General features: G+C 34.5%; 1 protein-coding gene across 2 annotated transcripts in view; it reads right to left on the reverse strand.

The window, feature by feature from the left end:
- Positions 1-469: 469 nt before the first annotated feature.
- LOC111049139 (GTP cyclohydrolase 1) overlaps positions 470-23,553 on the reverse strand; it is a 33,749-nt gene continuing 10,665 nt past the window's right edge. For both annotated transcript variants that reach the window (XM_039423224.1, XM_022335157.2), the window contains exons 2-6: positions 14,446-14,655; positions 4,547-4,712; positions 3,533-3,564; positions 2,774-2,858; positions 470-1,097 (exon numbers count right to left, since the gene is read on the reverse strand). In XM_039423224.1, the coding sequence (XP_039279158.1) occupies positions 968-1,097; positions 2,774-2,858; positions 3,533-3,564; positions 4,547-4,712; positions 14,446-14,655 (623 nt within the window). In that variant the 3' untranslated portion in view covers positions 470-967. The remainder of the gene's footprint in view (positions 1,098-2,773; positions 2,859-3,532; positions 3,565-4,546; positions 4,713-14,445; positions 14,656-23,553) is intronic.

The following is a 23,553-nucleotide window of genomic DNA, read 5'->3' on the forward strand; positions in this document are numbered from 1 at the left end:
CGGCGAAACGCGAAAATGGATTTTCATGAAATTTGACAGGTATATTCCTTTTTTAATTGCGCGTGGACGTATATACAAGGTTTTTGGAGATTTTGCATTTCAAGGAGAATATAAAAGGAAAAAGGAGCCTCCTTCATACGCCAATATTAGAGTAAAAATCAGACTATAGAATAATTCATCATAAAGCAGCTGACAAGTGATTACACAGATGTGTGAAGAAGCCAGTCTATTGCTGTATTTCCATATATAAGGTCTATAGTTTCAATCAGGTACTTGTGGATGAGAATACTGCGTGAGGTCTACTGTTCACAGAACTACTAGTATAGGTGCAATATGGAAGGAATCCAGGATGGATAGGATACCAGGCAACGTATCCTATAGATATCCTAGGATGCATAATTATTGTTTCCCACCTTAATTTTTCTTCTTTAATTCTCAAACTTAAATATAAAAATGAATCAACACGTACTCGTATTCGAACATAACAGAATTTAATATTCAAACATACAAATTCCAAAAATAAATTTCATCATAGTTTGGTCCACTTTTCCATAAACGAAAACTGACTTATTTAGATTGGCATGGTGTTCTTCAATTAATATAAATATAACTCTAATATAAAACTGTAAAACTACAAAACTTCAAATCCACAAAATCATCTAAGAAATTCATGTTACGTTAAGCAAACCCTTATTTTCATATAAATATACCACTAGAATTGTTTAAAGATAAAAATAAGTTTTTTTAAATTTTTATTGATACCATATTTGGGTCATTGTGTGAGAACATATAAATATCAATCAAAGAAATAGAGTTAATGTATTTTCTCATGATTGTTAATTAAATAATTTTGAGGAATTGTTTCCTAATTGATAAGATTATAAAAGTTTCAATACATTGTAAATTATAGGCAGTTATAATGATATAATAATGATTTTCGATCAACGTTTTAAAACCCAGTTTGGATTTACTTGCTCTTGACCAGATTCAAGAATTCCTCGCGTGTCTTGGGGTCATCTCTGAACACTCCCAGCATAGTAGATGTGGTCGTCTTGCTGTTTATTTTCTGCACTCCTCTCATCACCATGCACATGTGACTGTCAACAACAACAAAATACTTCAACAAAAATTGATAATTGTATTTATTATTTTATGATAATATTTTGGAGCGAGCCCATTATCAATCTAGCTTCGAAATTTAAACTGTTCAAAGGTGCGAACAGAACGATTGGGTTGCGGTGTGGAATTTGATTTCGATCGATGCCACAAGCCATTAAACAGCTATAGTCAGGTCCACGTTATAATGGCAGTGCTTGATTAGCAATGGTATTGCAATCCTTGTCTATCATTCAACAAAGCGGATAGCGCTATCTTTTTCTCGCTTTGCTCTGTTGCCAGATCGTCCTTTAACAATGGAGAATTAATAATTAATTAACAAAATATTCCATCTTGATTACCGTATGAAAATTAATTATGAAATTATTGAAAAATATAATTTCTTGCTTAATTGATTATAATTGATTATTTTCAAACGAGAATGAATAGTTAATATTACATCAATAAACCTGTATCAGCTACCGTCTATAGAAGGCATTGACAAGATGGAGGAACGGCAACGTTGTTCTCCTATCTTTCTCCACTGCCATTATAACGTGGACCTCACTATAGCAATGATATGATATTTGGAGTCATACCGATATAAATATATAGGCTCAACTCACACTTACGCAACTCAGGTCGAGAAGAGACTCGACTCTAGTCAAGAGCATTTCCAAATGGTGACACTCAGACCAGTCGATTCTAGTCTCCGTGACGTTACCATTTGAAAACACATGCTCTCAACTAGAGTCGAGTCTCTTCTCGACACTCAGACCAGTCGATTCTAGTCTCCGTGACGTTACCATTTGAAAACACATGTTCTCGACTAGAGTCGAGTCTCTTCTCGACACTCAGACCAGTTGATTCTAGTCTCCATGACGTTACCATTTTTTAAACACATGTTCTTGACTAGAGTCGAGTCTCTTCTCGACACTCAGACCAGTCGATTCTAGTCTCCATGACGTTACTATTTGAAAACACATGTTCTCGACTAGAGTCGAGTCTCTTCTCGACACTCAGACCAGTCGATTCTAGTCTCCTTGACGTTACCAATTGAAAACACATGTTCTCGACTAGAGTCGAGTCTCTTCTCGACACTCAGACCAGTCGATTCTAGTCTCTGCGACGTCACTATTTGAAAACTCATGCTCTCGACTAGAGTCGAGTGTTGAGTCTCTTCACGACCTGAGTCGCGTAAGTATGAGTTGAGCCTTAGAAGATCGATCTTAAGCATGACTTACACTGGAAGCTACATATCGACCTGACCAATCTATTCGTACCCTTACACTTACTGTACTTTATAAGATTACAAATAAATCTGTGATGAATAAAAATACTGGTAGAGTTGATGGATCAAGTATATACCTCATTCTCATTATTCATTCACATTCCACAATACACAAATCAAATAATATATGATCAGAAAAGGAGCAACACGCCTAGTACCCAAAACTGTTCCCTTTCCGAATTTTGATAGAAATATGTCTAAAACGTACCGGTAGGTTATGTTGCTTCACTTTGAACTTCCTCACAGTTCATCACAATGAGAACTGATGTGGAGTTTGCAGAGAATCTTTCCATCACTCATTTAGCTTGATCAAGAATTTTCAATGGTGGTAATGATGAATAAATATTTTGATTTTGAATAAAGTTCATTGAAAAAGTAAATACTCACGCTGCTTCGACGACTACTGCAACTCCAGCGGGCTGAACTGCTTTGGTGACAGCAATGGCGATCTGCTTTGTCAGACGTTCTTGGACTGAAAACAGAAAATATTTTTCAAAATTTATTCACTTGTAGTTGTATAAAATAATTCTAAGTTCAATTAGGTATGTGGTAATGTGTGTTCCATGAGGGTGGGACTTATAATTTTGAGTAGTGAAAAAAAGTTGAAGGTCGCATCTACATTAAAATCCCTTGAACGTAAGGATGGTACCGTATGGATGATACAGTGAACAAGTATGAGATTCACTCTGCATTAGCAACTCAAAGATGTTTTTAGCTTAATTTTATGGAATCTAATAATTCTAATCCGAAACATAACTGATTCTTACCAAATATCCGCATTCATTTTCTCAAAATAAAAAACTATTCATTTGGTCTTTACAAATCTACAATATATGTAATATTTAAATCAATATTAATCAGTGGCGTAGCCTCACAAAACTTACCTAGGGCTAGCTCTCCTGGCAAATCCAACCCCCCGCACAGTAATTTTAAAATTACCTTTCAAAAGTCAAAAAACTTCATTGTAAATTATTATAGTTGTTAATACTTTCAATATCAGCATGGAACTATAAAACTAAATTCAGCCTATTTATGCTTCAAACAGCTCTTGCGAAGCACGGGATACGGGTTACGAGAATACGCCACTGATATTAATATAGTATTGATAATTATTGTTATTTGTAATTATTAATTTGAGAGACTCACCTTGAAGCCTCCTGCAGTAGATCTCAACGATTCTGTAAAAAATAAATGATAAAATATTTGGGATTATTGACTTACATAATTTTAATCATAAAAAACAAAGACAAAACAAATAAGGATGAATTAATAATCTTATTACAGATGGATATTCAATCTAGCTGTTCACCCTACTCTGTTGTCAATATTTGCAGTTGCAGAAGTCTTCAGGGTGATATGCAGCATTTAATTTGGATTTTCGTTATAATAGTTGATAATCTGATTATAAAATATTATATTATCCTGCGATGACGGGAATTAACAAGTTAATGAGAAAACGGATATTATGCTCCTCTACTCTAAGGAGATACGCTACACATTATAATTTGGCTCATGCAGAACTCAGATGAAAATAAATGAGAGGTTGCATTTATTCAAATGATATCGAATAAATTATAATATTCAACCTAAATCCAAATTGGCTGGTTGACAGTTTTTAATTCAAATATTTCCGTTGATGATTACCCACCCGTATTCATGCATAAATTTTGACTTATTCAATATCGTTACTAGCATCTGGATAATTGAAGAGTAATTTTTGGATCATGTTCAAATATTCAATAATATAATAACAACGATTGCGAATAATATATTTCACATACGGTAATTATTTCTTGTAGACTTTTCCTGCATCACAAAAATGACGATACCTGATTTCAGTGATTGATTTTTGTTAAATCTTAAAAATAACTTTTCAAGTTTTCATTTATTCAATGATACACATGTGAGAGGCAAAAGTATTGAACATGTACAGGTGCGTACAGATATACGCGCCGCGAACATGAGCAATTCACTTTTAATCAGCTGATGCCAAGCTTTTTATATCTGTATATTACCGTTTCTGTAAAAATACAGATATAATCAGCTGATTAAAAAGAGAATTGCTCATGTTCACGGCGCTCATGTTCGTACGCACCTTACGACTAACATAACAGATTATGTTAATCAAACATGCGAAATGAACACATTTCTCCTCCTTACCTTGCAAGTTTGCTCAATCCTAGGATCTTCTTGTTTGGGAGGTATCCAATAGAAACTTTTCCGTAGAATGGGACCAAGTGATGCTCGCACATGGAGAACATTTCAATGTCCTTGACGACCACCATCTCATCGTGATCCTCGTCAAATACGGCGTCATTCAGAACATCTGAAATTATAAAAACATGAAATGAAATTAAAAAAAGGCTGAGAAGTTTATTTCAATATTTTTGGAAATGTCCAGCTTCGACTTTTTCAAATTCAAATTCAAATAATCTTTATTCACACAAGAAAAAAATAAAGCATCGGAGACAATATAAAATGCATAATGAATATTAAACTTAAAACTGTACTAGTACTGGTATCAGTATACTAGTTGGTAAAGTGGGATTGATTTATTTATGGTATTGTCATTGTATTCTTATCCACAGTATTCTTGTATTCAATTCTTATCCACACTTTACCAGAGCGTTTCAACGTTCTAGATATTACGCGTCTTGCAGGGTACTGGTATGGTAGAAGGGTACTGGTATGGTAGAAGGGTGTTTCAAGGGTATTGGTATTGCCATGCTGTTGGTATATATAGTAACCATGTTGTAACCTATGGTATATATTATAGTAACCTATATGATATTTATAGTAATGATATTTGTAAGGATTGACATTATTACTGGAAATAGTCATGCTGTAGTTATAGTAATGTTATTGATATGGTAATTATATTTTCATGATATTGATGTTGGAATAAAAAAAATTCTGATCTTAAACCACATAATCACATCATTCCACATATCATCACAGTATTCGATTACGGCCAACAAATTTATTTTAAAAGAAGCCCATAATGTTTTGCAATGAACTTCACCAGAGCTCAGTATCTAATCAATAAAAATAATGGACTCTCATCTTACAAAGAGCTGCTGCTTTAACGTTCCATGTCTAATGTATAGCCAAGTTATTCGGTTACTAGGTTACAGCGGAGAGGCTTACTGTATAAGAATGAAGGAAAATCCTCAAGCTCAGTAGAAGAAAAGCTGCGAGCGGCAACAATGAATAAAAGAAAATTCAGTAACCACAGTGGCCTATATAATGGTGTGGGTGTATAAATCCACAGGTGGTGTTGAGTTTGAGAGGGGGAGAGGGGGTGTTTGAGGTTTGATAAATCGTTGCCAGTGACTCGTCGGCTTTCTCCCCTCCTGCCCTCCATCCCTCGTCCACTATTCATAAGAGCACAATGGCAATTCCTTGTAAAGAGGCGAGTGCTGCTAGCAGAGGTCTCGAGTGGGTGAAAATCTTCCGTCGCATTTCGCAATTGCCCACTTCAATCTGGCTGGAAAGCTCCCATTCGTATCGCCGCCCTGTGAACCGTCTCTAAAAGCCACTCAGCTCAATTCTCACTCTTTTTCTTTCCACTAATTCTCTTGGTCGAAGCTCAACTGGCGTCACGTGCTTCCTTCCGAGACGTAGGCCTACTCAGATGTGGCTTTCGATGAAAATCTGGGACGCGGAAGAAGTGTTTGTAATTGGATGAAATTGTAGGGGAGTCAGTGTGTCAAGATGTGTGGATCCCATCTCAGTTTAATATGAGATATCATCTTGGTTAAATGTCATGTGTGGAAGATCTGATGTGTGGAAACACTCTTATTTCCTTCAATTTTCTCTCAGAACCGCGAATTAATCGTACTTGGGTGATGAAGCACGGTAAAAAGAATATAAGATCATGGGAATATCAAATGTAAAGTGAAAACAAGTCTAATCATCGTGGACAATCAGAAAAAATGCAGTAGTTATAATATTAAATAATCAATCTGTATAATCATAGAAAATCGCTAGTACCCTTATTATATTTTATATCAAACACGTCAAGTTTCGGCAATAATACCAAAATCGAAAGTTTTTGAAAGGATTTCGGCATCATCGCCGGAACTAGATGTGTGTGATATAAATATAATAAGGTTTCTAGTGATTTTCGATAATTAAACATTCAAGTAGCCCTATTTGAATATAGAAGTCAGTAATTGACTCGTTTGTGTGAACTCTTTTTTTTATTAGTCCTCCAAGATTTCTAGAATTATGCTTCTTTTGTAGTTATTTATAATCAAGCAATCTGAGAAAACCCCACTCTGATTTATTCATAGCAGTTTAGCTTAAACATTCAGAGCATCAGTAATGCTTTTATAAAATTCAAATGTGTTTGAAATTTCCTGATTTAAAACATAGAGCAGTAACGTTTTCATGGTGCGGTTAAGGGTGTAGCATGTGGTGTAGTTCTGAATGCTTTAAACGATTGCATAAATTATAATCATGATGAGTGCCATGGAGAGATTTCATTGATAATATTCGCACAATAATCAGCCGATATCTACAAACGAAAATTACGGTTCACTAGGTAAGAGGCCGCTCAACTTTCGAATTTCCCTTGCTGAATGAGATGGAAATTCGTTTTGCTGCGGGTAGGAAATGGGATGAATGTCGGTTATCAACTTCACCGTTCATCTTCAAAGGGCTGGAATCATTCTCAAAGCTCAAACGTAAACTCATCCCAACCTTTATTATTGAGCAGGGAAGTACGTAAACCAAGCAGATCTGATATAACTCAATGCTTTTTTATGTGCAAATCCAAACACGGTGATTCGAGAAACAAATGTTTCAAATGAAATAATGGCAATGAAAACACAGAGATGTAGTCAACTATCACAAATTTCATTTGGAGAGTGACTTTTGTCACTCTGAAGACGGCACACCCTAGGTGTATGTTTCTGTTTTCCTCCAGAAAATTGTGTTAGTCCTATTGTTAGTGTTATCTTTGTATTCTCATTATGAATTAATATCTCCACAACTCACCAAAAACTTTTTCAGAAGAGATAATAATAACTCATCCTACAATAAATCCGTGATTTTTGTTTTGATTGAGTTTTCTGAAGTTGACTATTGATTTCTTATTGATGGCCTTATTGACTTCCATTCTGATTTCATTCAAAACTCTATCAAGGTGGACATCGAAATCGATAATCACATTTTTGACCAAAGAATAATAATCTCAAACGTTTCTTTTACTATCAATGTGAATCAATCAATCCTTCTGCGAGATCAACTTCTGTGATAGATATTAAATTTTGAAACCTTTCCACAACAATATGATTCTTTTCTGAATAGCTTCGATGTAGTTTTGAAAACTTCTAATGACATTTCTTTGTAACAAAATGTTATTCGAAAAAAGATGCAATCAAAGTTAGATTAGCTAGCAAAGGACAAAAGTTGAACGAAGAAAGTCAACCTTTGACTTGTATTCGTCCTTCCAGCAAATAGCTGCGAGATATTTCTTGAGAGGGTTGATGTACATTTCGCTTTGAACTACAGCTACAGCTACATAATAAGTGGACATCCATCCTTCCCAGCTACAGAAACTGTGCCTGCAGGAGAAGTTTTAACAAGCTTCCCCTCTCTCTCCACCATAGAAAGAGGAAGAAGATCAGAGGGAGAAAAACAGAGAGAGGGTGAGTTAGAGACATAGAGAATGAAAGGGTGGTTGAGAATGATTGAGTGGGAAAGAGATTTGAGAGGACCTGCTGCAGTTTCAACAAGCGTCTCCTTTTCCCTTCTACGAGAGAGGAAATAGCATGAAAAAGAGACAGAGTGAGTGCAAGAGAAATAAGAGAGAGTGAGTTGGAGAGAGGACCTGTTGCTAAGGCGACAAGAGTTTCTGTCAAGAGTGCCAGTTCAATCGGATCACAATATTCGATTATCAACGAGGAGATGGAGATTGCAACTCTGGTAGGAAGTGATGAACGACTTGCTATGCGATGCTATTATAGCCAATTTTCTCGCTCCTGTTGCCTTTTGCATCTCCTCACTTTTTGATTAAAATGGAAAATCGAAGCTTACTGCTCCAATACATTCCTGAGTACTCTCCAACACTCTCCAGCTTCAGTATTATTTTGAACTCTCCATTATTTTCTCCCTAGAAGTACTCTACAATAATAAAATTATATTATTCTCTCATACCTCATATAAACTCTCCAGAGGTCATTTTGTAAATTGATATTCTAAAGTATGTATTAAATTATTGATATTCTAATTAATTGTGATTGATTAAATTCAATTTAGAAGTATTTTTTAATTAAAAAATTATTTTCGTGTTTTTTGAATTGTAAATTGAGTGTGTAATTCATGAATGTTAAGTGACACATAACCTAGCTACATTTGGACTTTTGTATAAATTAGAATTGGAACCTTTTTGGGCTTAGCCTGTGGTACATTTCTGTAAGTTGTGTAATAATTCTGAATGATTAAATAAATAAATGTATTGAATTAATCATTCTGAATAATGTGATATATCATTATGCAGGCTTCCGAAAGAGCTGGGAAACATGAGAAAAGTACATCTCTCGATTAGCTTGGACTTGTGATAATTCGATTTTCATAGAATATGTTTTCAAGTAAGAGCAGCAAAATCACCCAATTTTATCGCTGTTGAAGAGAGTCAATCAACACATGGCATTAAATCGTAGAAATATCTAAGGATTATTATTGAATGAGCCAAAAATGTCCAACGATATCATAGTTTCATGATATCTAAGAATGGAAGAATAACTTGATTTACAAGTTAAACCCAGGAACAAAATACCGGAAACCTTAATAGAATATGGAAAGGGAAACTATTATTATGGTCTTAGGTGGGTTTTGTTGTAATCAAGTATATTAAAAAGTAGTCTGGAGTGGATAGCTCTTCACTATGGCAAGAGTCTAAACATGCTTGAACATGAACTAAATAATGAACATGCTTGAATACCGTGCTATGGCACATTGAACTGTAATTGTGCTGTGCTGTGCGACATTCGTCAATGTATGTTCAATATCAGGGATTGACTGAATTGTTCACAAACAGAAACTCAGATATTAGAGCAGTTTAATCAGCTCTCGGTAGAACATTCTCAATAGAGCTAGCACTTCTGATTCAATAGAGCTTCACTTCAACCCAAGCTTGCATCAATAGTCGGTTTCTGTTTGATAATGGTCACTGAGCCAACGTGACGAACTGCCTATATTGCTCTGCATTGATCCAAGTTGGAATATTGTTTGTCTTCTCTGATTTGGCAATTGTGTTTATTGATTGAGAAGCTGTTAGTAATTATTGTGAACCACGAGTAAACAAAATGATTGAACAAATGAAAAAGCTGGTAAATTTACGGACTGGACCAAATATTAGAACATTGTTTCCCCTTAACGATGGAAGAATTTACTCAATAAGCATTAAAATAAAATGTTATCAAGTTATCAGTACGGTACCTATTATTTTTGATATGATTAGATTCAATAATCTAAGATGAGGAATGTTGTGTACATAGGCTTATACCGCTACTCTGGAGGGCAATAACCTTCTTAGTATATCAGCGTATATAATCTTGTATATCAGCTTCTTTGTTGAAGGATTGCAACACATCTTTTCAATTGCCTTGCCAATGGCCCTGGGTGGATGGAATTCATTTCTCTCATCTGTACAGTTGCTCGCTTGTGGCGATCTGATTGGATTGCCTCTCCCGATCTATTATAATGAGTTGTGCTCAAGGTGGCACTTACTTTTGAATTGGATCAATCTTTCAAAGAAACAGAGTTGGAGATAGGCTTCCAGCCTTGTTCTGCAAGACGAATGGTCTCTATCTTGTAGCTATTCCATCAAGCTATCGTATAGGCTCCTGGACTGACAAAGCTCCATTTGAAATTTTTCTGATGCAACAACAATTCTGAACTGAGTCAGCCAATTCACAATTGCTCGGATTACAAATATGTAATAATTTTATCTGTTTGTCATAATATGACAAATTATTACATAATTACCCATTTCGAATAAGACTCACTAATTTAATCGTTGATTTTCATTCGATGCTGAAATTATTAAACTAGCTCTCTTCTCTTAGAAAAAAGGATCTCAGCTCTCAGACATTGTCTCTTAAACATAAAATTAGAGGAATGATAAAAACTGTAAGTACAAATACACATATTCGGGAAACTTCAGGTAGGATTGTGCTTGAAAAATGGATGTGAAGTGAGAAGTAGAGATTAAAATTGATTAAGAATAATGTGCTTGAGTTATATAGGATTTTCGCAAGAACGATATTTGGAGGCTGAGGTGTTCTGGGTGTTGAACTAAGGTTCAAACTATGGCATTAGATCAAGATTTAGATCAAGGTTTAGAGACTGACGTGCTATGGAGATAATTATTCAAGTAATGGCACACAAATATTATGGCTCATGAAACATGTAGGTTGTCCAGTGTATGGTATAAGAGCTAGCTGTGTTGTCAATAATATTCATAGATCAGATAGATGGTACTGAAGCTAAGGCTAGAAACACCTGAGCTCCTTCGAACCCTGAATGGAAGGTTATTAGCCACGTAATGGTTGATAAGCTCAATCCATGTAGATGAGCTGGGAGATTCCGAATACTGCATGAACATAGATCACGTGAAAATATGCCAGAATAGAAAAACGTAACGTATATGAATTTTAGGCATAATTGCTGAATCGATTTATTGGGTCAAGTTCCATTTTATGGATAAACTAGGAGGGGAACGTAATGTTTAATTGAAAACTGAAGTTCCCTTCAGATAAGTGATGTTGTAGAAAGATTATTATCGAAAATCAAGTAGCATCACAAACATGCGTTATTTGAAGTTTTCAAATAATTTAACATACATTTTTCATGTGAAGTTCTATTATATGGATGAATTTATCAGGAAAAAGATTTATATTTGGAACACATTAGAACATTTACAGTACTTCGATCTATTTCAATGATGACAATGATTGACATTTTTGGACACATGACATTTCAAAATGCTTGATAAACATGATGAAGTAAAGTAAGTTGACCGTACTAAATACACAGCTACTAAGTAGGCCTACTTTAAAAAGCACATTATTGCACGTTGTTGTACCAGATCTTCATACCTATGTTGTATCAATGTAGTTTCTTCGTTCATGATTGCATCCGTGTTTCAATTAGTGGACTCTCAACTTACATGAAGTGATTTCAAAAACACACAACAAAATTGGACGTTTTTAATAGAGTAATACTCAGAATGAAATCTTTGTCACCATTTTTTTCGAAGGAATTCAATTTAAGAGAAATAATGAAAATTGTCAGCAGTGATTTGCAGTGGAGTTAGTTTTTTTCAGCATTTCTTTCCCCAAACCGATCGTTTGGGAGCCGAGAGCTGAGAGCTGTTGCGTCACCACGATAAGCGTTTTTCATTCATGTGAAATTCGCTCTATTCAGCCTGGCGGGTCGAGGAGGGAGGGGGGCTGTTGGAGCGGACTGTTCAGTGGACACTCACTCAATTTCACTCGTCAATCTGTGCTCTGTTCATGCCGAGTGCAGTGTGCTGAGTTGAGTGAATTTATTCATTAGCGCAGTGCTGAGCTCGAGCTCCCCGATTTATCCATCACACTGAACTTGAATGGAGTTTGGCCACAGTTTATCACTGTTTTCATATTATGTTCGGGAGTTTATTCATATTGTGCTCGGGAGAGATGATAAGGCAGTCTTCAGTTTTAAAAGTAGAACTACCGGTGTGTAACGAGAATATTGGCTTCTAGATAACTATGATGAAATTGTGAGCAAATCGATTAAATTCTCTATGAAACTAGAGATAGAACAATACTTTGGTGAACATTTCTATATTGTATAATGAAACTGAATAGAGTTCACACTATGAACAGAAATGTGTGAGAGTTCCATAATTTTTCAGTTCCACAAATTCAGTTCTAATAATTTAAACTCGATTAAACTGAATAGCACAGTTTCAGAGTTTATAGGTACCTACTATATACTGCGCCACAAACACGAAATTATTTATTTATTTATTCACATTTCAAAATACACAAATCAAATATATGATCAGAAAAGGACCAACATGCTTACATTAGCTGATGCTATTCTCATTATTTTTGTTTTTGTTCAGAAACGAAAAAGATACAGAAATAATGAACTGATGAAAAATGATATGCACGTGTTCGTGGCGCATTTGTCTGTACGCAGCTTCTGGTGTCAGAATTGGAACTCAATATGAAAGATCCTTCATATTATTAGAATGGAAATTGTACGATGAAACATTATCCTTATCCTCTATAGACTGTTCATAGAAAGGGAAGCAACAACATGAAATGTGGAAGTAATGACTTATATCAGCTATTAATAACTATTTATCAACCACTAATAGCTGATATGAGTGTCATTACATTATTATTATACACTAACTAAACTTATACCAGAGAAAACTCCTATAATTTTATTATAGGAAACTGCTATTATTAATTCTGTGCTTATACTTACACTAAACTTCATGTTTCTTCTCTACTTCCAATGAACAGATTATAGTTACTCAACTATAATTATATTATAATTACAAGAGCGATCGATAGGTTTGTCATTTTCTTATCCTATTCTCGTATTCTCTATGTTCATCGCGAATCCACTTGTTATTTTTCATTCCAGTGAACTTCGACGCTGGCAGATTGACTTATCTGTGCCGCCTATCATTATTTGTTTGTCTTTCCATTGAGAATTTAAGAAGGTTACAATTATTAATACTTGAGTAATGAGAAATGATAAATTGCTTTTTATTGCAGAATAAATTATTGTCGTACCCGCTGCTCTTTGATTTATATGTTTGCTGTCCTTAGTCTCATAGACAGAAATTGTAATTTACAAGAAATCGCTATTGTGATTCCAGTTATTGGAATTATTAATTGTATTTCAAGTTATAAGTTTCATAAATAAAGCCCAATATTATATTTATAAAATAGAATTATAGTACCCTTTAAAATCAATAAAATAATAAAACAAGAATACAAATTGATTGGAAATTTATTTTCATAACCTGACGATGGTGTGTTCACCGAAACTAGTAGTTACGTTACAATTTGTATTCTTATTTTATTATTTTATTGATTTTAAAGGGTACTATAATTTCATTTTATGAATACAAGAAAGTAGCCCAATATTATAATATAATCGAACCAATTAAAATATATAATAAAGCCCAATTATATAATATAATATTATCATCGGACTTATCATGTCACTTCTCATGTTATCTTCTGTGTTCAGTAAGTAATTCAAGTGAATGTGTAATGCCAGTTACATAAAAATCGATTTTTCCGTTCTTATAAATTCTACCAGATTGAACCAAAACCAACTTGAGAACGTTCTCAAGAAAGTTGCTCTTGATTGAAAGTTTGATTACTTATAACACTATATCACACGGGAGTAAACTTGAAACAATACTGTAGTCTGATCTCTAAGTATAAGGAGGTGCCTCCAAATGAGTAAATAGCCTTATTTCTGAGATGTTTTTCTCTCTGTAACGTTTATAGGTCTGAAAAAGTTCGACTCTCAGATATCAAGAATGTAATCCGGAAAGGTGGATGCAATGAGTGTGGCCTACCTTCTAGGCACTGGTCCGATCTCAAAATTCTAAAGTTTTCAATTTATTGTGATACATTCTGTAATTTATTTATTAAGTATAAAATCAACCTTCAAAATTTCAAATCATCATTCTTGTACCGAGAATCAAGTGACGAAGCAGTGTGTGATTACATAACCTTATCTTTTGGACAACATTAACATTTTATCAAAATTTTTGGAGAGAAATAGTACAGGCTCAGCCTAGTTTTTCCTCCAATGTCATAATTGTATTATGATTATAGTATTTTATACAAAAAAAATGAATAAATGAATAATAAATGAAAATTGAGAGTAAATAGCTTTATTTCTCAGCTGTTTTTCTCTCCATAGCCTTTATAGGTTTGAAAAGTTCTACTCATACGCCATAACTGTGAAGAATGTAGGCTACTCTGGAAAAGTGGATGAAATAAGTTTGAGTGTGAATGAATGCCTACCTTCTAGGCACTGGTCGTAGCCTTTGGTGAAGAAAAGCATGGCCTTAGCGGCGCGCTCGGGGGTTTTGAGGAGACCCTCTCGCTCGGGGTTCTCTCCCAGCGACGTGAGCAGCATTCTGTATGAACGCGCCATGTCGGGCAGAAGCGCTTCTCTGGTTGGTGGTCTGTGGTCCAGCTCCATGTCGTGATGGAAAGTGCATTTCTCGTGACCTGTCAACACAAGTAAATCACGATTAGACCACGTATAAATCACGGTTAGAACACGAATAAATCACGATTAGACCACGTATAAATCACGGTTAGAACACGAATTAATAACGATTAGACCACGTATAAATCGCGATTAGAACACGATTGAATCAGTATGAATCACGATTAGAAAATAGAAACTCTCGTTGAAAATAGGAGGAAGTAATCGAGAAATGGACCATAATAGAGATACCTGACAAATTCTTTCTTGATAGAAGATTCAAGTAACAAAAATCAAAATATATTTTCCTCCAGCTACTATCTAAAGTGCTTTCTTTACTCCCTGGAACATAATACTAAAGTGTCACTTTTTCGCTCTCGGGCCGAAAAAAGAGAAAAGCTCCCTAGAGCGTAAAAGTAACACCATTTAAATAACATGGGTCTATTTTAATAACTTACATTTGAAACTTAGACCAGTTCTATAACTGGTCTATAACTGTTCTATTACTGGTCTAAGATATGAAATATGTTGGAAGGTCTAAGCTCAGATGAGGAAGCATAATAGAGGCACAGTATGCATACAGTATGGAAACTTGGCTAGTACCCTGGCGCAAAAATCCGCTATCTTGTTAGGAAGCGCCGCATTGTAATGATATTGATGGGAGGTTCGGATCACTTTAATGAACCGGATCAATTGATCTCGTTCACTGCCACAAGCCCATCAGAAGACCAGGATTGGAACTTCCTAAGGTCAGGTGACGTGTCTAGTATTTGCGCCATGTAAAAAGCATTGGTTGGATAGGCGTTTGATTGACAGTTTCCATTCTGTACCTATTCTGTGATAGAGGTGTCTGTTTAGTCAGACAACTGAATTCAATACCACCTTAGACCAGTTATAGATTAGACACGGCACATTGTATATTCATACTGAAAGTCGATGAAGCCAACATCTAACTGCCAAATCCGCCCACCTTGACGTCACAAAAGTTTGTTGTGTATGTGTTTGTGGTGTTTAACTTACATTGTTGTTATTCAATGCATTGTTGTTAGCTTGGTTGTGACGTCAAGGTGGGCGGATTTGGCAGTTAGATGTTGGCTTCAGAGGCTAGGCTTCCCATCGTGTCTATTCTATAAATGGTCTAAGAATACCACAACCAGAAATTTGATCAACTCATGAAATATATGTTTGCATAATATTACATACTTAGTAGACGATAAAAATTTATACATATTTTATTCTATTCAAAATACGAGCCAACAAATATTTTTTATCTGCAATTCAAATCTGAAGCGCGTGATCTGGAGTCAGCCATTTTTGATAGCCGCCCAGCTGATAATTGATACAACTTTTGCTGATAGATAGCACAATCGGCAGTGCCAATCAGACGACCGGTTTTTATGTTTTAGATTTTAGGTTATGTTGTGAGGAAACATTGTCACCAATAAAGTAAGTTACTAAATTGATTTGATTTGCAGTTTCTATAGAAAAATGTAGATGGAGGAAAAATGTTGTGTACATCACGAGCGAAAAATACTTTTTCTCAGGAAAATTGTTGCCCTCGGCTTTGCCTTGGGCTTCAAACTTTTTCCCACAGGGAGAAAAAGTTATACTTTTCACTCTATACAATAGTTATTTGTATAGAGTGAAAAGTGTTGTTTTTTCTCCCTGAGGGAAAAGTTTGAAGCCTGAGGCGAAGCCAAGGGCAACAATTTTCCTGAGGGAGAAAAAACATTTTTCAATCGTGATATACACAACATTTTTCCTCCATCTACATTTTTATAAAAACTGCAAATAAAATAATTTTTTAAAACGTACATGACCAAACAATGTGTTACAACATAATATAAAAAGTAAACAGAAACAGCTGGCTTGTAATCACAGTTCTCCGCCGACAGCGCTATCTGTCAGCAAAAGTTGTATCAACAATGACCACCACAACTACAGCTATGATGAAGTTCCCGTTTCAAATTTGATTAGTTAATAAGGAATATTCGTTGGCTGGTATTTTGAATAGTATTGAATATAAAAAATATTTATACATTTTTTTAGTATAGTGATATGAAGTTTGTATTTTAGCATATAAACATATATTTCATATGTTGATCAAATCTGGTTGAGGTATTGAATTTAGTTTGCTAAATGACTGACTACTCTATGCTTCCTAATCTGAGCTTAGACCTTCTTACCTATTACAAATGTAAGTTTTTGAAATAGAGATGCTTCCCATGTTATTTAAAAGGAGTCACTTTTCCTCCCAAGGAAGTTTTCCTGTTTTTTACTACCGAGAGCGAAAAAGTGACACTTTAGTATTATGTTTCAGGGAGTAAAGTAAGTACTTTAGACAGTAGGTGGAGGAAAATAACTATTGAAAAATGCATGATGAGGGATGAGGACCGTTCGTAGAAGATGATTTATAAAGGTGCGTACAGATATACGCGCCAGGAACATGAGCAATTCACTTTTAATCAGCTGACTATATCTGTATTTTTACAGAAACGGTAAGATACATGTATAAAAAGAATGAAACTATCTAGTGGAAAACATTCATCATAAATTAAAATCACTTTAGCCTACTTGTATGGGCTGATTTATTAAAATTATTAAAAACAATATAAAAACACGAAGTACTCTTATTTGAAACATTTTAAACTTTAAAACATTTTTAACTAGTTGTTTATGGGCTACTGTATAAAAATTATTAAAAACAATAAAAAAACATGAAGTAACCTTTTATATGAAACATTTTAAACTTTAAAGCATTTCAAACAACTATAGTCAACCTATACAAATACTTTGATGAAACCTGAAACCACAACTTTACATTGTTTTCAATAACATCATAAATTATTGTATAGCATCGGTGCTTCGCATACTACACTTAAGAACATACTTCAGACCTACCATATTCATAGGCCTATAACATTGAAATTTATCATTTTTGGGCTTCTCAGTTACGTGATATTGTATGACATCGGTCAAAGAACTATAAAGGAGTTTTCAGTGCTGGGAGCATAAATAAGGAAATATATACGTTTTTCATAATTATTACGTAGTGGGAGTTCCCTATTCTTTGATTGGTCAAATTTCGCGTTTCAAGAACCTGATTGGTTATTGTCGATTGAATGCACGAAATGTCTGATCCGATGCAGGGAAAAATTACGGTTGTTCATTCAGTTGAGAGCTACACAACATCACTGTTTTATGCCGAGCAATTAAATTTGGTTGTAACTTCATCAAAATAATGTCTACTTTTTGAAATTGATCATTTCATGATCAGGTTGAATTATATCTTTCAGATTCTATAGAATGATGCAATGAATTTGCTAGAGCTGCCAATGGATTATATGATAGCCTAGTCGATTTATACAGAAAGAGTGGTCAAGTAGGCCTAGGTGATACAGTAGTTTGCTGGTGAAGTGTTCAAATAAAGCAATTTTGTATTGATTTACACTAGTAGTTCTGTGAACAGTAGACCTCGCGCTCAGTGAGTTACATTGACCTGTAGTTATGTAATCTCAAAAATTAATAAATAATTTATCAATTTAAAATGTCTAGAAAAAATCCTAAATAAGCATAGAGCTTTCTGTCCTATATCGTACCGTGACTTGTCGTCCCTGAATGTGAGTGTGAGCGCTGTTATCAGGTCTGGCTGCAACTGTCTACAACGTTGATCGAAAGATACAATTTTCAAGATGTTCGATGTTTTTGAACGGGTAGTATTATAGTCAACTGTCTACTAACGTTAATGGAAAGATACATTTTCAAGATGTTCGATGTTTTTGAACGGGTAGTATTATAGTCAACTGTCTACTAACGTTAATGGAAAGATACATTTTGAAGATGTTCGATGTTTTTGAACGGGTAGTATTATAGTCAACTGTCTACTAACGTTAATGGAAAGATACATTTTCAAGATGTTCGATGTTTTTGAACGGGTAGTATTATAGTCCACTAGACAGCTGATTTATGATGAATAATTCTATAGTCTGATTTTTACAGTAATATTGGCGTATGAAGGAGGCTCCTTTTTCCTTTTATATTATCCTTGAAATGCAAAATTTCCAAAAACCTATACGTCGACGCGCAATTTAAAAAGGAACATACCTGTCAAATTTCATGAAAATCTATTACCCCGTTTCGCCGTGTCAAATTTCATGAAAATCTATTACCCCGTTTCGCCGTAAATGCGCAACATAAAAACATATAAACATTCAAACATTAAGAGAAATGCCAAACCGTCGACTTGAATCTTAGACTTCACTTCGCTCGGTCAATTACTCAATTTTTCCATTTGACATTTTATGAGACGGACTCACCAGACTGTTACAGTGAACTCATATCAAATCAGAAACATTTCGTGTTAATGTAGTGTCCAATTCAATTCTTTACTTAACAAAAAATCACTGCGTTACGAAACTGTCAATGTTTTGGAAGCACCGGGCCTAATTGAGAGGCATCGATCTCCTGTTCAACTACAGCTTGCAAGTTGCGAATCTGACAAGCACCTACATTCAGTCTATACTAGTATCAAGTAAGTTACTAGCGTACTTGTCAATTCGAAATTGGCCGAGTCTCAATTATTATTATCACCTTTTTGTCTCTACTACGTCAGTAGCTTAAGTGAAATATAATTGATATGCTAACATAACAACACAAGCTTGACCTTCAGTGGTGATTACTTTTATTGGTTATTAATTTCAAGCAGGATATCCTGGAGGAAAGCTGCTTTACTTCTGGTAATATTGGGTGAGAACTACAAGAGACATTCGAGAATCATTTGAATATTTTTTTTTGTAAATAAGCTTTTCATTATTGAAAGTGTTTGTACCCAGTCGCTTAATTATGTTCTCATTCAAGTATTAATTATCAAAGACACTTTTACTACTCTATTACTAGTAGGAAGACATTACATTGAGAATACCTTGTTCATAGAATGATTTGGATTCATATTTTTTATCCTCCTTTGTGAGTGTGAAACAAATACAAGAAAGCAGAATGAAGAAGTATTCAATTTTCCCTGACAAATTATGCTTCTCAACAAATGACACAAGATTGAATTCTCATGGAGTAACATAGATTAAAGAGCGATTTAGATACAACTCCGGCTATCACATCGATAAAAGAGTATGCAATAGCTGAACTTCTACTGTAGCAGATTACATTACTGTTATTCAAGGAATACTAATGTAGGATACTAGATGAGTAGAGAGTATTGATTGATTGATGAATACTAGATTTGTCTGTATAAAAAAATGCATCATTGTATTCAATAACTTGCAAAGAAAATGTGAAGTTAAAGCAAGATTCAAATTATTATTCTTCATGACAATTAATGAATAAGACATATTGTTACATATCAGAGTATCAAAAAGCAAGCTCACAATAGCTTAGTCGGACTGGCAATCATTCAATATGAATATGGGATAAGGTTTTATATTATGTTATAAGTTATTATTATTCATGAATTTTCTACTTTACTTTGTTAATTAACATATTAATTCAATATAGCATACATTTATATTTGTTTATGTACTGCAACCTAGTGAATATGAATATATTATTTAATATCCCTCAAATAGCTGATAGCTAGAGAGATATAAATATATGTAAACTGTTTTTATTAAAATTGTATTTTGTATAGTATATTTCTTCAGTAATTTCAATTTTTCTCTAGACAATCCGAGTATTCCAATCTCTATGCGAGCATATCCCGTTCACGCCCATTTGAGCATTCTTATTTGAATTAATCAAGCTACCACATTGAATCAGCAAATAAATAATAATTTATTATAATAAAAATAGTTTTCTTTGAACTCAAAGATCACGATGAAACCGGAGTACAGCATTAATCATCATCGCAACACAACTATCACTCTAGCTTTTGTGGAGAATAAATTGAAGTAGTCACTCTAGATACCTGTAGTGGACTAGGAATAAGGAGTGAAAACAGACACGTGACACTTGGAAGAAGACACGAGAAATATTGGAGAGGAAGAGCTTAGCTCTGAGAAAGAGTGAATCCCTTGTGAATCGAGGACAGGACAACGAAGCTTATTGTCGCAGACAGTCTGAAAGATTGGTAGGAAAAAAGATTTATGCTCTTCACTGCTCCACTCAAGCAGTAGTTGTGTTTCTTCCATTTTCACCAGTTCATAGAGAGTGCAGCCTGAAGGATTCAGAGACATTTCTCACAGGGCAGGGGCGATAGGAATGAAATTGCTCGTATCTTCGAGATACCTTATTGTTCTTAATTGAGACCCGGGAATCGCTTTTCCAACGCTTTATAGAGTTGCAAGTCTCATTCGTTTGCTACTTTATTTGTCTCTCTGAACTTAAATTGATAGGTTTCTTCTCAGTTACTGGTACTGTGCTACAAATTCATGTACCCTCTTGGAACGAAATGCAATGAAAACATTCTTCGTCAGGTGGAGACTCCCGCGCACAGGCACAGCCCATGCGGGGACCTACCTCCTATTTAACAGTTATTTGTGTTAACAGCAATAATAGTTATCAATGTTTACTAATTTAACAGTCACAGTTTTGTTGATCATGGTCATGTATTTACAGAAATTGTATTTTATATACATTATAATATCAACATAGGCTACTAGACTCATAGTCAGTTAGGTTATAATTCTGTGTATATTTTGAGTTTTATTGCTGCTATAACATGTATTGTGTTTTTTTTTTTTTTTTTTGAGGAATAAACAGTTTGATTTGAGTTATGAGTTGAGAGCTCTTTACACCGCTCAACCTTGAATCTTGAATGAAGTCTTTCAAATACCTTTACGCAGTGAAATTGATTGATTATGAAAAGAGATATTGTGAATAATTGAAATTTGTTCGAAAACCAATTCAACAAGTGCTATTTTTGAAAAAACTCATATTTGATTGAATTACGTGGGCAACTGTTATCAATTTCGACTTTTCAGAATCAACTCATGAAGATTCAAAATCATAGTCAATAGAACTAGCCATTTAAACAATAGTTTTGATAGAATTTGACTGCTGATTATTCAACTTATCCATAAATTTGCAATGGGTCTCGCAAGACCTGACTTATAATACATTGTTATGTGTGAAAAAAATAAGAAATCTGCTTTCAACTCTATAAAGTGGGTTGCTGTCTCAGAATGCCCTTTTGTTTCTAAATCCTAACAATGAATCTGAAATTTGGTTTGCTACTTCATAAAGTTGACTTTATTTTCAAATTCACAAGCTTTACCTATAATTTTCAAACAGCATGAATCTCCTTATCACGATTAAGTAAGAAACATTGATTTCACAAAATACGGTAACAGTCAAATCACTGACGTTGATTAATTAATTACTATTGCACTCCATAAGGGCATAATCTATTTGCATTTTGTTTTGCATATTACTAATTCATTTTATATCTATTGGTGTTTTACGATTTCTAATGTTGTCTGAAGTTACCAGATTGTGACCCGTATGCTAATAGATAGGTATTAGGCAATACAGTGATAAAATGCAAGAATAACTTATTTTCTGAGTGTTGACTGAATCAGGCTGTTGGTCGAAAAGTTTGCCATGCCTAATCAGCAGCTACCTTGTTACACAATGGTGTTTGACCTGTTCTCTACAACGTAAAAAGTAGTAACAAGTAATTAACTTAATTTTCGCCATTCTGTCGCCGCGGCTTAAGACTTATTTCATTCAAATGCAAGTACATCAAGTAAACTTCTCTCAGTCTTGAAACGTTTTTTAAGTGTTGATCATGTCTCATATTATTTAGATGAAATAGAGTGATTTAATTCGAAATATCAATGTAGAGAAAATAAGATTTTACACTGAAATCTTGAAGTCTTAAAATTAGTTCACGAAAATTGATTCATGTTTGTGTGGGAAACCAGTGTCCTATCCATGTAAAATCTTCAATTATTCATATGGAAACTAGTTTTCTGGTTTGAGCTATTCAATGCACTATCTCCATAATGTGTTCACAATAATACGAAAAGGGAACTCTAAGCACAGACTCTAAGTAGAATGTATACTTCTTATCATCTTTGCTCCAAGTAATAAACGAACAGCTTAATCTTATTCTTTTGAAAGCGTCAAGATGGATATCATACCATCATACCAACATGAATAGCAAGAGGAAATGATAAGGAATGCTCAAATAGATCAAGATCGTCCCTTCTCTTCAAAATTGATTTTCAATATTCCTCCCTTGTCTTTTCCACTTGGAAAACAATACCTCGCGAAGTTCTGAGATTAAACCACAAGAGGCCTCATCAGATAAGAGTCAACTGATTTAGAGACGCTCTATCTAGTTGATCTGAGAATTTCTCATTCCAGTACAATGGAAGAACAAGAAGTGATGAGACACTAGGAAACAAAAATTTCAGCTTCAAAGTCCCACCCTTGGCGACCGAATTGTCTTCATTGCTCTTTAAAACTATGAAACTATGAATGGGTAAGATACACACTTACATAGTATGTAGCGTATAGTGTTAGCAACTTGAGCAGAAAAATAAGCAAAGCATCTCCAAAGAGATTAAAAATTTGAGACTACGACGATAATTCCTCAACAAAATATAGCTCTGTTGAGAATGAGTAAGTTTTTAGTAATGTAGCTACATAGATTTCTAAGATGTTTGACCATTAAATAGATAAATAGCGTTAATTCCAATAAATTACTGTCGAAACAGCTTCATTCATGGATTTGCACTAGAAACAATAACATCAATAAATGTAGCTTCAAACAAAAGTGGCTATGAAAGCTTGTATTCGATGAGTCCCGTTGGACTGAATTACATCGAATTAGAAATAGCCTAGATTCATTCATTCGAACATTAATACAGTAACTCCATTCCTGATGTTGGCCTACGGAATGAAACTAGTAAGTTACGTAAACATTTGGGATTTCCAGCTCACAAACAGACCACCATAGGCCT

The sequence above is a fragment of the Nilaparvata lugens genome, chromosome 3 (assembly GCF_014356525.2).
Source record: "Nilaparvata lugens isolate BPH chromosome 3, ASM1435652v1, whole genome shotgun sequence".
NCBI classification, from domain to species: Eukaryota; Metazoa; Arthropoda; class Insecta; order Hemiptera; family Delphacidae; genus Nilaparvata; species Nilaparvata lugens.